General features: G+C 35.5%; 1 protein-coding gene across 1 annotated transcript in view; it reads left to right on the forward strand.

Moving 5' to 3' along the window:
• LOC143257682 (SCY1-like protein 2) overlaps positions 1 to 14,749 on the forward strand; it is a 175,093-nt gene that overhangs the window by 133,672 nt on the left and 26,672 nt on the right. Inside the window, exon 7 of the mRNA XM_076516724.1 lies at positions 4,278 to 4,493. Within this exon, the coding sequence (XP_076372839.1) occupies positions 4,278 to 4,493 (216 nt within the window). The remainder of the gene's footprint in view (positions 1 to 4,277; positions 4,494 to 14,749) is intronic.

A 14,749-nucleotide genomic window follows, 5' to 3' on the forward strand; every position in this document is an offset into this window, starting at 1 on the left:
GCAGCAACGTTTGATTGTGCGAGCGCTTTTCAATACATTATTAATACTATTTACGTAGCGTCAAAACACACAAATTCACCATTTTTCTTTTCCATAAATTAACTGATCATCAGACAAACGTGGCGAGTCTTAAGCCTGTTTTATGAACAATAGCTTCAAAAATGTCTAATATTTTCAGATCAAACAAACATTGCTTAAAATGTCAATAGATATCAATCTTTCCTTACTTCTGGTATTGGTTCAAATGTTATTTACATTTGACCCAGAAAGTGTTGCAGGAGTTGTAACATGATGAAGCTGGAAGGTGTCCAAACAAAGTTCCTAAACAGATGTCGTACTTGGACCTCACTAAACACAAATGAAAGTTTTCTAGCACAAGTGAAAGAAAGTAAAGTTCTCTATAAAGAAAATTAAAAACTACGTTTCTTGTGTATTAAAACTTTCCCTGACAAGTCTCCCATTTATTACGTTATGAATATTAACGTATTACGATTTTAAATAGCCTTAAATTCTTGGCTGGCCTCACGCGGTTTACAAGCAAACTTTTCATCGAGGAAGATATCTAATGTCCTCGTAGTAATACCAACGTCTAAAGTTAATTCTCTGAAGTTAAACAGAGTGTAATGTTCGAAACATATAAACGTTACTGGTCAAATATCTCTAGTTTTCCAATTAATATAAACATTTATCACAGTTATACCTCCCGAGGTATATAGTATACTCACTTTAACAAACCAACAATATAAAACTTTCTCTCCACGTTATATTAGTTACTTTTTATACGTAAAAGAGACATTCTCAAAAGATCAGTTGGTGCTTTCGTAGAAGATATATTCTGGTTGATTCTTACAAATTTATAGAATAGGGGGTACTTTCACGTAACACATTTAACAATACAAATTACATGTATTTCTAAATATATATATATATATTTAGGTCACACAAACTTCTACATTAAAATAAATATATTTTTAGTAAGTCTGTTACATTCGAATTCATAAGTGGAAGTTATTCAAAACTACAATTATAAGCTAATCAAGATATAAATGTTTTCTTTCATAAAGTAATGCTCCCAGAGGCTCACTTGTACGTCAGTAGACTTATAACGCTAAAAACAGGGTTTCAATAATCGTGGTGGACACAACACAGATGGCTCATTGTATAGCTTTGTGCTCAATTGCACACAAACAAATATAATGTAAACAGAAATGTTCTGTTGCTCAATAACAAAGCTATTTCAAGAATTTTGAATAAAAGCTCAGAGGGTCCTTTTATTTCGGACTAGAAATATGTCACTCTTATTTCTTGATGTTTTTCTTCTCTCCGTAAAAACACTTAACCAAATTGCCTAAAACTTGCTATATACTTATTGAATAGTTTCTAATTTCGGAACACAAAAGTGCATATAATTTGGTTCTGTATTCCTAAGTGTATATGATTTTAAGTTTTAGGTTACAACAAAATTATGTTGTGCAGCGTGTTTTCGAAATAAACGCTAAGAATATTTATTTCTTTTTGTCTCAAAATTCCAATTTTCATTTTATTGTTATTAATATGTCCCATTTTATATTTTCAATAAGCTTCAGGCTAATTGATAGTTAATAGTTTTTTTCTAATGATTTACTTTCTCTATCGCAATATTCATCATTATTATCAATAGTATCATATGGGAGAGGTGGAAATTTTTCCATAAACAAATAGATAAGTGCAATGTTTAAATACAAGACTTCTTCAAGTTGTGCAAAAATGGAAGATGGAACTTTTTTCTTTGTCTGTGAGAATTAAATCAAAGTAAATAAATATAACAAAAAATATAACATCAATTATAAAACATTTGTTGAGTAAAAATTTTGAAATAAAGTTAAAGTTGTTATTTTTACTCACATTTTAAAATTTAATATGAAGGTATCGACTGGACACCTCTAAGACACTTACCAGTCTTGATGGGATTTTAATAACTAGTTTCACACAATTCTATTGTTAAACGAAGTCTTGGAGAACTAAAGTTAATTATCTGTTACAATGATATGTAAGAATAACGAAACGATTAATAAATATCCTTTTATAGAAATTACGCTGTAAGTTTGGCGAAAACGTTTATTGCAATGTTCGACAAATAGTTAAAAGCTTAAACTGTGTGCGTGATACAAACGACTTTTTAGAGTGGATATTATCAGCTAATTCATTTTATGAATGAATATTTTATGACTGTTTACTTTTGTTCATACAAGAGTGATAGAAGCAATTATTTTAAAGTAAATGTTACGACAAGTTCAGTTACGTAACCCAGTGAGGGTAGTACATTGTATTTATAACTCATTGATGTAGAGACTATAGAACGTCGTGAATAACTTACTGATGTAGAGAATATATATATAGTGAGCAGACGATTTAGTAATAAATATACAAATAGTATAAAATGAGCGGAAAATAAATATGTTTGTGTTTTCTTATAGCAAAGCTACATCGGGCTATCTGCTGAGCCCACCGAGGGGAATCGAGCCCCTGATTTTAGCGTTGTAAATCCGTGGACTTACCGCTGTACCAGCGGGAGGCGGAAAATAACAGACAAACAAAAAGAAAACTGTATAATGTTTATAATATGGCTGTGATCATCTACAGTGTACATATTTTTTTGATCATTCGTTTAACTAGTTTCGAATATCTATTTTATTTTGAAAACAAATGAAGTGACTGTTAATCGTTTACTTTTTCGAATTAACCATCAACAAAACACAGACACCTACTGTAAAAGAATCCTTAACTCAACAACACCTCAACCATATAAATATATATATATATATTGCTGCTACTCAAAACGTAAGTTCTTTGACACTGTCTAAATGATATATGAATCCTTGGGTAAATATTCTATTTCAGAATATGCTTTTTATAGTAGGCATAACATCATTGTATTATTATACCTAAGGCTTCTAAGCTTCACAATAAATATCATTTTGAATGTATTTACAATGTGATACCTTATGTTTTTAAATGTGGCATAGTAAGTATAAAGATTTATTCATTTCATTACTCCCCACAAAGATATGTTTTGAACCGTTCTTTAATTAAATAATTACCTACAGATTATAAAGCAATCTCTAGTTTTAGTGTCATGTGATTTTAACATTATGTTTTAATTATTGTGTTGGAAATATGACTAAAATGCACCGTTTGTTATTGAAATATCTTGTTAACAGTATTTCAATTATGTAACAGACTTACTGTTGTACATTTATTTAGTACTTATGTTTGTTTCAATGTAGTTTTTTTTTGCCTGTTATGTATATTGTTGACTGTGCATTGCACAAGTCCTGCCTGTTCTCGAAATTTGTAGAAGATTCTTGATTGTAGGAATCAACAACACTTGTTCTACAAAAACGTTGGCATGCGCAATCATTTTTGAAAATTTGAAAAACTCGCCTGATTCTTATATAAAAACCCTCGCGCCGATAAACAAAAGGTATTATTATTATTATAGCACAGCTATAGTCAGTGTGCTATAAGTCTCGGAAGCTATAATTGTAATTAATGCCTATTAATTGAACAAACTACAGAATATGACCAGAAATGTTTATACATTTCGAACATTAGAAACTGTTCAATTTTAGTGAATTACTTCGAATGTTAAATATCTTCTTCGGTAAGAAGTGAACTTCTAAGCGGTGTGAGACAAATTAAGAAACGACAGCTAGCTAACTCAAGCGAGATGTGAAAATATCAACTCAGAATTAATTTTCTCGTTTTGGAACTGGATCATCGACAAAATATTCAGTTCTAGACCGGACGTAAAACACAGTATTGTTTGTAAGTTTGTAAAGATATTGTATATAAACCATTAGTTGTAATAACCGTTATCATAAATTTTATTATTTTTTGTTGGTTGTATAATAAAATAAAATAAAATATATATTCTGTTAAAAAAGAAAATTGTGTGTATCAATCTTGTTGGCAAATAGCATAAATTTCATATATATTACCAGTAATTAACTTCTAAATTCAAATTTCAGGTTATATGACATAGTAATATGTTAACATCCGTAATATAATAAACTTGAGACTCGTCCAAAACAAATTATAATATATATAACAATATTCATACGTTGTTTAAGTATCTTGAATAATTCATATAATATATATAACCCTAAGAAAAACAATATAAAAACACCTCAGTTAACATGAAAAAGACACAGCAGAAAGCATTGTTGTAGATAAATAATGTTTATGGATAGATTTTGATAATTATTAATTATTTTTATTCTTTTCAATTTTCTCAGAGTCCTGTGCCCTGCCAATCTTTTACTTCTAAGCTTCCAAAGATGGGCCAACCAGACCTAGACTATACCGCCCCCGAAGTACTAGCGACCTCTAGCTGTTCTCCACTTAGTGACATGTTCTCGCTGGGCATGTTGATTTGCGCTGTATATAACAATGGACGATCCCTAATCGAAGCAACCTTGAGTGCGAGTCACTATAATAAATTTATAGATGTGGTAGGTATTAACTTTTCAGACTTTTTGTTGTGACATCGTTGAGGTAAGTTATCCAATTTGCTTCTTTTGTTTTTTCTCAAGTTCTCTAATCAAGTTTTCGGTTTCAGTTTCCACTCTTTAAAAAACTCGTAGGACGATAAATCAAATGAAATATATTTATTACATCCATTACAACAGCAGTTAACAGTTACGGAAATTTAACTTTCCTTACTCTCATTGAGACAAAATCGCCCACTGCTTGCTTCCAAACCAATTTTGTGCAATTTCATGCTCGATCGAAATTATATCCTGTATAGCTAATCCAGTTCGAATTACGTGTGAGCTCAAATAGAATTCATTCATTTGCGATCAGAACGTTTTCTCCTCTTACAAATGTGTCAACAGAGCTCTTTCGGTGCGAAGAAGATGTTAGGAACAATGACGCAACAAAATTGTATTCTGTAAAAAAAAAAATAATAATAATAATAGACAAGGTGGACAAAACTCACGTTAAAACCAATTTAATTTCCGTGACATTTTGGGCTTAAAATAACAATTTTAAAAGAAGCGATTAAATAAACAGCGTGGGACGTTTGACCAACGTAGGATCGCATACACAAACGTACTTGTAATACAACGTTATTACTCAAACATAGATGATAAATATAAAAGAAAAATTAATCAATGGCAGAATATGAACTTTAAAAATACAAAATCAATAGAAAGAGAAAACGTATATATACAAAAATATACAAATTAAAGGCATATATACACGTAGATTATGTACATTGTCTGTTTGTTGAACTTCTTGCAAAGCTACACGAGAGCTACATACGTTAACCTTACCTAATTTAGAAGTAATAGACTTGAGCGAAAGCAGATAATCAACACCATCCACTGGCGACATTTGGACACAAACAAAAATGAAAGGACGAGAATGTACAAAGACGAGGTTTAAACCCGCGATCCACAGATTGCGGGTTGAGCACCCTAATCATCAGGTCATTTCAGGTTCGGCACAAAGCAAAGCTTTGGAAAACTAATGAATGAGATTTTTTAAAATCAGAAAATAAATCATATAAAAATTACTTTTTATACTGAATGAAACCCTAGTAAGAAAGAGTGCAAAAAAATTAATACAACGTGTTAGTAAAGTGTAGTTAACGGGGAAAGATTTTGAAACAATTACGTTAAAGTGTAAACGATCATGTGATGTGTCGCTCAAATGTTGCGCACAGGTTAGTAATGTGTCTTTATGTCTAGGGGAATATTATACTAACTTTGTGACCTGTCTCGCCAATGAATAATAGGTTGCATAAAACACAAACGACGAAATAAATTACGGATTCAGATAAACTGGTGAAAGACTTAACTTGATTTTGGACCACTAATCACTGTACGGATACCGATGTATTCACGTATTAAACAACATCATATTTTACAAGGTAAGCGTACTGGAGATCCGAAAAGGTATTTGTTATTTAAATCAGTAAAAAAAAAACAGTTTATCTTGGAAACTAAAACAAAGTTTTAGTTTGTGTTTTAATGAAAATAGTTATGACGTTTGTTTTCATCTGCAAAATATGACAGTTGTCTATAATAACAAGTGTTCGTGGTACAAATAAAACTTTACGAATGATAAAGCAGATGAACCTCCATTGTGAATATTCAGAAGCAAGTTATAAAATTATTTCACACCTCAAATTGTAACTGATTAAGGTCTGTCGTTATTAACCTTTTCTCAAGTAAAATATAAAACGAAGACTAATTTATGTGATTGGTATATTTTCCCTTTCAGTTTAATTGGAAAGTATTATATGTATGTATACTGACTGTTTTATATCTTCCTGATGAAATTAGTAAAAAATAAACAAAATTAAACTCTCACCAAACTAAAATAGGTTTATTCGTAAATTTGAAACCAATACTTTGGGCATCGGTCCTTCGTTAGGTTTACACTGAGAACAAAATAACTTTGATAATGGGGCTAGGTTTAAACTTTCCAAGGAATTAAACTGTTATTTAAGTCGATTTTATCAACTTTTTTTTTCTATAGTAAATCGATTTTTCGTAGCCCTTGTTTGATTCATTTTAAGTGGAGATTCTAATCCTTTCAACTGTTGAACTACCTCCAGGTTATTTAGTGACTCTTAATGATGGCATAAACTGTTAAATTTTTTCCACTACCTTCTTCCGTTCAACAACAGTGAAAAGTTGGCGTTCTGAAAAATTTTTTGGTAAAAGAAAACATTAATCGTGTATGGCCTAATACTGAACCCAACGTCTTTGTACTTTTTCTACGTTGAGAAATCCTCGCGTGCAGTAACACGCTGTTTAATTTTATTCTTTTATCGTATTTGAGAAAATCATATATCTCCAGTTGTACCGACCTATTTTGATAAAAGATTGCCACGTTTTTAAGTCGATTTTTGGTAATTTAGCTGAATCATCCAAATCAAATGCGCATATCCTTTTGCTTGTCTGCTCTTCCATTTGGAATTGTGTTTGTCATAAAACACTGGGATTTCTTCAGTTTCTGATAGAACGTAGCACAAAATTGTATCACTGTCTTTTCACATTACTTTCTTTTAATCTGTCGCACCACAAAGGGTCGAAAAGGGAGCCTTTGGTTTTGCAATTTCTATATTAAGCACCAGAAACCAGCATTCTCCATCACCCTTAGTTTCAAGTTATTTTTTTAGCTACTTCTGAACAAACTATTATTTATAAACGTAATTTTATTCTGCTTTTTTTCTTAATAAACAAATTTGTTTGTTAGTCGGAATTGCGCACCGCATATATACCATTGTGATCTAGTTTTCAAAATATTTTGGCATTTTTCCAGTTACATATTTTTGGACTATGTTTGTTCGATACACTTTCGAGAAAAAAAGAAAAGTGGGAAATTCTTATTGTATATTCAAAGAAACTGAACGATCCATCTTCGTTTACTTGCATCTACTTTAATTAATGCCCAGCTATTTTGTCACCGTCCTGTGATCCTATATCTGGATCATGCTGTTTTATAATACACTTGTATTGAAGAAATAAAACATTTTACAGTAAATGGGCCGAGCATGGCCAGGTGATTAGGGCGCTGAACTTGCACTCTCAGGGTCGCGAGTTCGGTGGGTGATGTTAATTATCTGCTTTCCCTCTAGTCTTACACTGGTAACGCTCAACTTATAATCCGAGGGTCGCGGGTTCGAATCCCCGTCGCACCAAACAGCCGTGGGGGCGTTATAATGTGACGCTCAATCCCACTATTCTTTAGTAAAATATTAGCCCAAGAGTTGGTGGTGGGTGATGATGACTAGCTGCCTTCCCTCTAGTCTTACACTGCTAAATTAGGGACGGCTAGCGCTTTGTGTGAAATTCAAAACAAAGAAACAAACAAAACAGTACATAATAAATATCTAAAAATTAGACTGTCCCCAATCTCAAAATACATTTTAAAATGTTGTTTTACTAAATAATTCACTGTGTAGAGATACAATACTGTGAGACTGAAGACCGTCTCCTACACTCTACATGTTTCCACATCACTGATTTATCATCAATAGGACAATATTTATGTATCGCATATATGCACTCTCAGGATTCAAGTGAACAAATGTACATACAATTTATCTTGATTAAAATGTTCACGCCATTTCTTAACAACATTTTCCCTCTGGTCCTTTATCCTTACGTAATTCTTTAAAATTATATTTGTTACATTCGTTCATCTTATTTGTTTTCACCATTCATGTTCGTAAGTTGTGCTAAAATAACAACTTTTTCCCCCTTAATCAAGTGTTTAGTTTCATTAGTGTGTTCAACTAACATTGTTTTTATGTTCAATTATTCTGTATGTTCTCTTCCTTCTCATTGGTCCTGTATAACTATTCTCACATTTACGAGTCATTTTATGTATTCCAATTAAAATAATTTTATCTTTAGTTATACTAAGAATCTATTTAATATTTTCTATTGGGTCTTTATATATTGTAGTTGTTTTCTGAATTGTCGTATTATTTGACAAAATAAACCAAATAATACAAACCGTTCTTTTCAAAATTTTGAGGAATTGTATTAAATTGATATTTTATCCTTTTTTTTATTTACTGACAGCTCTGTCAACAATATCATCATTAAAACTGTTACTATTTAGTTAATCATTGTTAATGTCTTCTTCTCTACAACGTACTTTTAAAATGTTTTTCACATAATACTGTTTATTGTGTAATATTAAATGATGGTTATATTTCTTTAATACGTCTGTACTATAAAAAACTTAAACAATTACCGTCCTAGTCTGGTCCAACTGTTAGGGCGCATGACTCGCAATCTGAGAGTCGCGGGTTCAAAACCCTATTCCACCAAACTTGTTCGTCCTTTAAGCTATCGGAGGGCATTATAATGTATGGCCAATCCCATTATTTGTTTGTCAAAGAACAGCTTAAGTGTTAGAGGCGAGTGTTGATGACTATCTGTCTTCCTCCTAGTCTGTCACTGCGAAATTAGGGACTACTTTGCACGAAATTCAAACAGATCAAACGTGCTAATCTTAACATGTTGATTTATGTAACAATTACTGTTATAGCGCCAAATGAATCAACACTTAGCTAACGTTTGTATATGTTTAAATGGATAAACGCTGCTCTAAAACAATGCCACGACGGTTTTGAACAAATATGAGTTAAAATATGACCAGTATCATTACTAATTCGACAGTGAGAAGTATAAGAAATCACAGTCATAAAATATCAAAACGTATGTTATTATATAAGTATTCATAAAACATAACTTATAGCGGTCGTTTTCATCTGCACAACATTATTAAGTTTTAAATTATTCGTGTACTTTGCATGAATAAAAGATATCAACAGTTGTTTGGTTGACGTTTTATGGTGCAAAGCAACTAAACTATCTGCGTACTACATCCGGTAAAAACTTAAATAACAGCAAAATTATTATAAAATGTAATAGGGAATAAAGTTAAAACATACAACGTCACATACAAACTTAAATAAAGTTAAAAAGGCCAATGGCTCTAAAAAAATGTAAAACATTTGTAAGGTGGAGAATGTCACCATCGCCACTGTCCACCGTCAGGGGTAAACCTGTTGACAAAAAAACGTCTCGAACAATGGAATGACAGTAAAATGTAGACTATTACGACTTGAGTGTCATACGGACTACAGATTGTTGCATCTGTCCCAAATAAAAGTAAAATATGAGTTCAAAAACTGTAACCAATGCGTAGTCTAGTTAGGATAATTCCTCCTGCCTAATCTCGCAGAAACAAGACGGCCAAAGTCCACTAGAAGGTTTTAGCTGTAAAAGCTTGTTAGCTCGTTGCTCACTTCAAGTCGACTGCCAACTGGCGTAGAGCCGAGCCTTAAATACAGGAGTGTAGTCCATGTACAGGACAGACACAGCAGTGAAAGCGTTAGAGCAGACAGACTTAGCTGCAGTATCAGCGAGCTCGTTCCCGGAAATGCCAACTTGGCCTGGTACCCTGAATAGAAGTAGACTAAAGAAATGGACCAGTCGGTTTTGAATATCGGCGAGAACAGAGTGAAAACTAACGTGAAGCAATTCCAAGACCAGAGGGCTAAGAGAGTCGGTATAAATAGAACAATTTGGGTACTGCTTAGCTTCTATGTGATCCAGGGCAAAATAAATGACGTACAATTCGGCTGTGAATACAGAAACTGAAGAGGGGATTCTGTAAAAAACCACCAAACCACGACAAACCATATCAGAGCCGACAGAGTCGCCTGACTTCGAACCATCTGTATAAATAGGAATGGATGGATGGTTCAAGAGATGTTCAGCAAATAGAAGACGGTACTTCCAATCAGGAGTATCTGCCTTCCTCACATGAATCAAAGAAAGGTCACGCTTGGGGATGGTAATAAGCTATTGTGGGATGAACTGACCAGTGGATCTAGTAATGTCATCTAAGGACAGGCCCAATTCATCCAACTGTGCCTGAGAAACATGGCTTACTGAGGAAGAAAAGCACAACTCCATGTGGGATGTTGTAGTAAGGGGTGAAGTTGGATAGTTGGAAACAGCGGAGGTGTAGAGAAGCCTCATTAGACTCTGTGTACAAACTGTGTATAAACCCCTTGCAGAGCCGAAGCCCCTGATGGTGGATGGAGTCCAGCACCTTCAAGGTCGAGGTTTTGGCACAGCCATAGACCAGAGACCCATAGTCCGGTTTTGATCGAATGATAGATCTTTAGCATAGAACATCGATCCACTCCCCAAGAAGAGAAAGACTAGAAACGAAAAATGTTAAGCGCCTTTGTACACTTGATTCGCAACTGCTTAATGTGTGCTATAAATGTCAGCTTTACAGTCAAAGATAGGAACCATTGGAAGCTCAACTTCACTGACACGGAGTCCAAGATGGGGTGAATACCCCTTGAAGGCAAAAGTGCATGCAAATTGTTTTAGAGAGAGAAAAGATGAAACAGTTTGCTGTGGTCCACTTCAGTTAACGATTGAGGGCAGCCACTTAATAAACCTCACGTTCGACGACTGACACGAGATGTGTAAATCGTCAACATAGAGTCCGTTTGCAATGGTAGAAGGGATCTGTCTGGTGATGGTATTTATCTCTATACTGAAAAGTGTCACACTCAAGACACAGCCCTGAGGGACTCCAAGTTCCTGTATAAAAGGATGGGAAAGTGTCGAACCCACATGAACTTGGAATCGCCGGCCTTTTAAATTTTTTTAATAAAAATAGGCAAATAGCCACACAACCCATATGAGTGAAGATCTCGCAAAATTTCGTACCTTAACTTAGCATCGTAAGCTTTCTAAAGGTCAAAAAATACTGACACAAGATGTTGTTACTTACAAAAGACTTCTCTGATCGACATTTCACATCAAATCAGGTGATCCACAGTAGAGCGCTGCCGTTGGAAACCACACTGGGTGGGCGATAGGAGGTTGTTTGATTCGGGAAACCAAATAAACGAACATTAACCATTTTCTCTAAGGTGTTACAGAGATAGCTCGTCAAAGCAATAGGATGGTAGTACGAAGGAATCTTGGGATCCTTCCCTAGGCTTAGAAAAAGGTAGGACAGTAGCCTGGTGCCAAGCATCAGGAAAGGCATTCTCCTGCCAGGTCTGGTTTAAAACAACCAAAAGAATAGCAAGAGAAGCAGGAACGAGATTACCCAGCATCTTGTAGTGTATATCATCATGTTCGACCACTGATATACTATCAGACTAATGAAGAGCAAGCTTAAGTTCCACCAATGTAAAGGGACGATTATAGTCATAGAGATGATCAGGCCAGAAGGAAATAGGTGATCGCTATGCCTAAATCTTGACGACTAAAATGATGGGGGATGAAGTAGATGCTTGGCAAAAGCTTTCGCTGAGAGTATTGGCGATAGCCTGGACATTAGCATCTCCCTGGCTATCAGAAGGACGATCGAAAGAGGGACAGAAGTATACTGCCCACTGACCTTCCGAATCTTCTCTCATATGATGGCCCGAGATGGCCAGATAGTTAAGGCACTCGACTCGTAATCTGAGGGTTGGGGGTTCAAATCCCTGTCTCACCAAACATGCTCGCCTTTTCAGCCGTGGGAGTGTTATAATGTGACAGTCAAGCCCACTATTCGTTGATGAAAGAGTAGTTCAAGAGTTGGCGGTGAGTAGTGATGACTTGCTGCTTTCCCTCTAGTCTTACACTGCTAAATTAGGGACAACTAGCGCAGGTAGCTTTAGTGTAGCTTTGCGCGAAATTCAAAACAAACCAAACCCATATGACTTTGAAATTAGTGGTAAAAGCTATGCTGGTTGTGAATTTAATCCAAGATTATTTCTGACTTTGACGTCTTACCTTCCGAGCATATGCACGGGCTTACTGAAAAGTGATGCAGTTCGAATGTGTGAGATATCTACATAAAGTATCCCAGGCTCGTTTGTGAGCCTTCCATACCCTGTGGCAGGCAGGATTTCACCATGGACAAGGATATCGTGGAAAACGTGTCGAGGTTTTAGGTATAGACTGAACAGCTGCTTGGACAATACAGTCTGTTACTGCTGCCGTATAGTTGTTTATCGATAACTTACAGACCACGGCAGTGTCAAGTTCCGAGAGAACAGTGAAAGAGGGCCAGTTAGCCTATTCCAGCTTCCACCAGGGCACTTGGATCGGGTAGCATCGACCACAGCCGGTGTCTCTCAGAATGATAGGAAAATGATCAGTGGCCCGTGAGTCACTGTCAACCCTCCACGAAAAGTGAAAAAAAAACGTAAAGAGGAGCAGACAAAGATATCAATAGCAATAAAAGACTAACTAGATGCATGAAAATAAGTACAACCACCAGAACTGAAGAAAGAAAGGTTGTGATCTGTAGCAGTAGAATGAATTACAGCAGCATACGTCCGAGATGGCGTGGTGGACAGTAACTTTCGAGCCTCGGGGTAAGAAATGTTGTGAACCACCTTAAAATACTGTACATCTTTTTTCTCCACCGAAAGAGGGCATGATCAAAAGTACGATGGATGAGAACCCCTACAATTAACACAATGAGAATCCAATTTGCACTCGTAGGCATCATGGTTCTTCCCACAGCAACGAACACATGTCAAGGAATCACAACTTGATGTCTTTAAGTGTCCAAACCATTAACATTGGAAACATCTGAGAGGGTTCGGAATACATGACTGTACTTTGCAGTTTAGATAAATTGCCTTAATGGTGGCAAGTGAGTGGAGATACACCTCACTGCAGAAACTCACTGGGTGGAGAAAACAGCGAGAATCTCTGACTCAGGATTGTTCTTCAAATTCCTCTCAGCAATACTTCATTGTGACGAATTCAATGTAGCAAGTGGAGTTGCCTCAATGGGTATATCCCTAATGGCCTTCGAATGCAAGAGGAGTTCACTGTGTTTCGGAGTTGACGTTTCCATCAAGATGTTTCCCGAACATAGCTTTCTGAATGACTTAGAAGAGCCAGCAAGCCCCTTATGAATGAAAAAGGGAGACATTTGCTCTAAAGATTTGTCTCATAAAGAATGTAATATCAGAAAATAAGGTACAGAAATAAGGAAAGAATATTTTGCTGCTCACTGACCCCCCCCCCACCATGGAGCCCTACGAGGGTACGCACTATATTCCCAAAGAAGGACATTGCAGCAACGCCAGGGCTTTCGTGAGCACTATACCCAAACACCAATATCAGACACAATGTTCACAATAGCCGTTGAGAGCGTTCACCACTGGTACTTGGTTGACCCTAGCCCAAGTGGAACAGCCGATTCACCATGGAGGACACACCAAGGGCGCCCATCTATAGGAATTCAAGGTCAAAGTGGTGTTTTGGGTTGGACCCTCAACTACAATTATGTTCTTCCCCCCTTCACGGGTCGCCACGCACGGCAAACACGTGTATGGATGTTTAAATCCCAGAGGTGGTAGCATATTAAATGTAATCGTTTATTCTTTGGTAAAAACAAAGCTATACTATGATGAGGAACTGAATATACCTTCATGTAGCATTACTGTTTCCATTAGATTTGACTAATACTTCTTGCCATTCATGTTATGAACACTTAACAACACAAAAGTTGCACTAATATCCTCTTTTAACTATAACTTCAAAAATACTTTCACACTAAAAAAATAATAATATATTTAATATTTACTGAAAAAAGAATACCTAAAAAATTATTAGAAAGAACGTTGCAAAATCATCGCAAGGTAGCAACCAACATGACGTTGAAAACCCACTTAGCCACTTTTTAATACCATCAGTTTGTTTTTGAATTTCTCGCAAAGCTACTCAAGGGCTATCTACGCTAGCCGTCCCTAATTTAGTAGTGTAAAGCAGCTAGTTATCACCACCCACCGCCAACTCTTGGGCTACTATTTTACCAACGAATAGTGGGATTGACCGTAACTTTATAACACCCCCACGGCTGAAAGGGCGAACATGTTTGGTGCGACGGGGATTCGAACCCGCGACACTCGGATTACGAGTCGCACGCCTTAACCCACGTGGCCATGCCGGGCCTACATGAGCAAGAGTTGAAACGAATGCTGTGCTTCCCAAAGAATGAAGAAGAGAATAAGTTGGCTCTATCTTTGATGATCTCAATTTATCTGCATGCTACCTAGCTAGAGGCACGTTTATGACTTTAATATATATTATGCCCTAACATTCCGCACCTTATGTTTGTATTACTTTTTATTCGTAGTCACGATCCCTTAATAGCGATCAATAATGAAATAACAAACTCAAGATTCAATTCG

The sequence above is a fragment of the Tachypleus tridentatus genome, chromosome 7 (assembly GCF_004210375.1).
Source record: "Tachypleus tridentatus isolate NWPU-2018 chromosome 7, ASM421037v1, whole genome shotgun sequence".
Taxonomy (NCBI): Eukaryota; Metazoa; Arthropoda; class Merostomata; order Xiphosura; family Limulidae; genus Tachypleus; species Tachypleus tridentatus.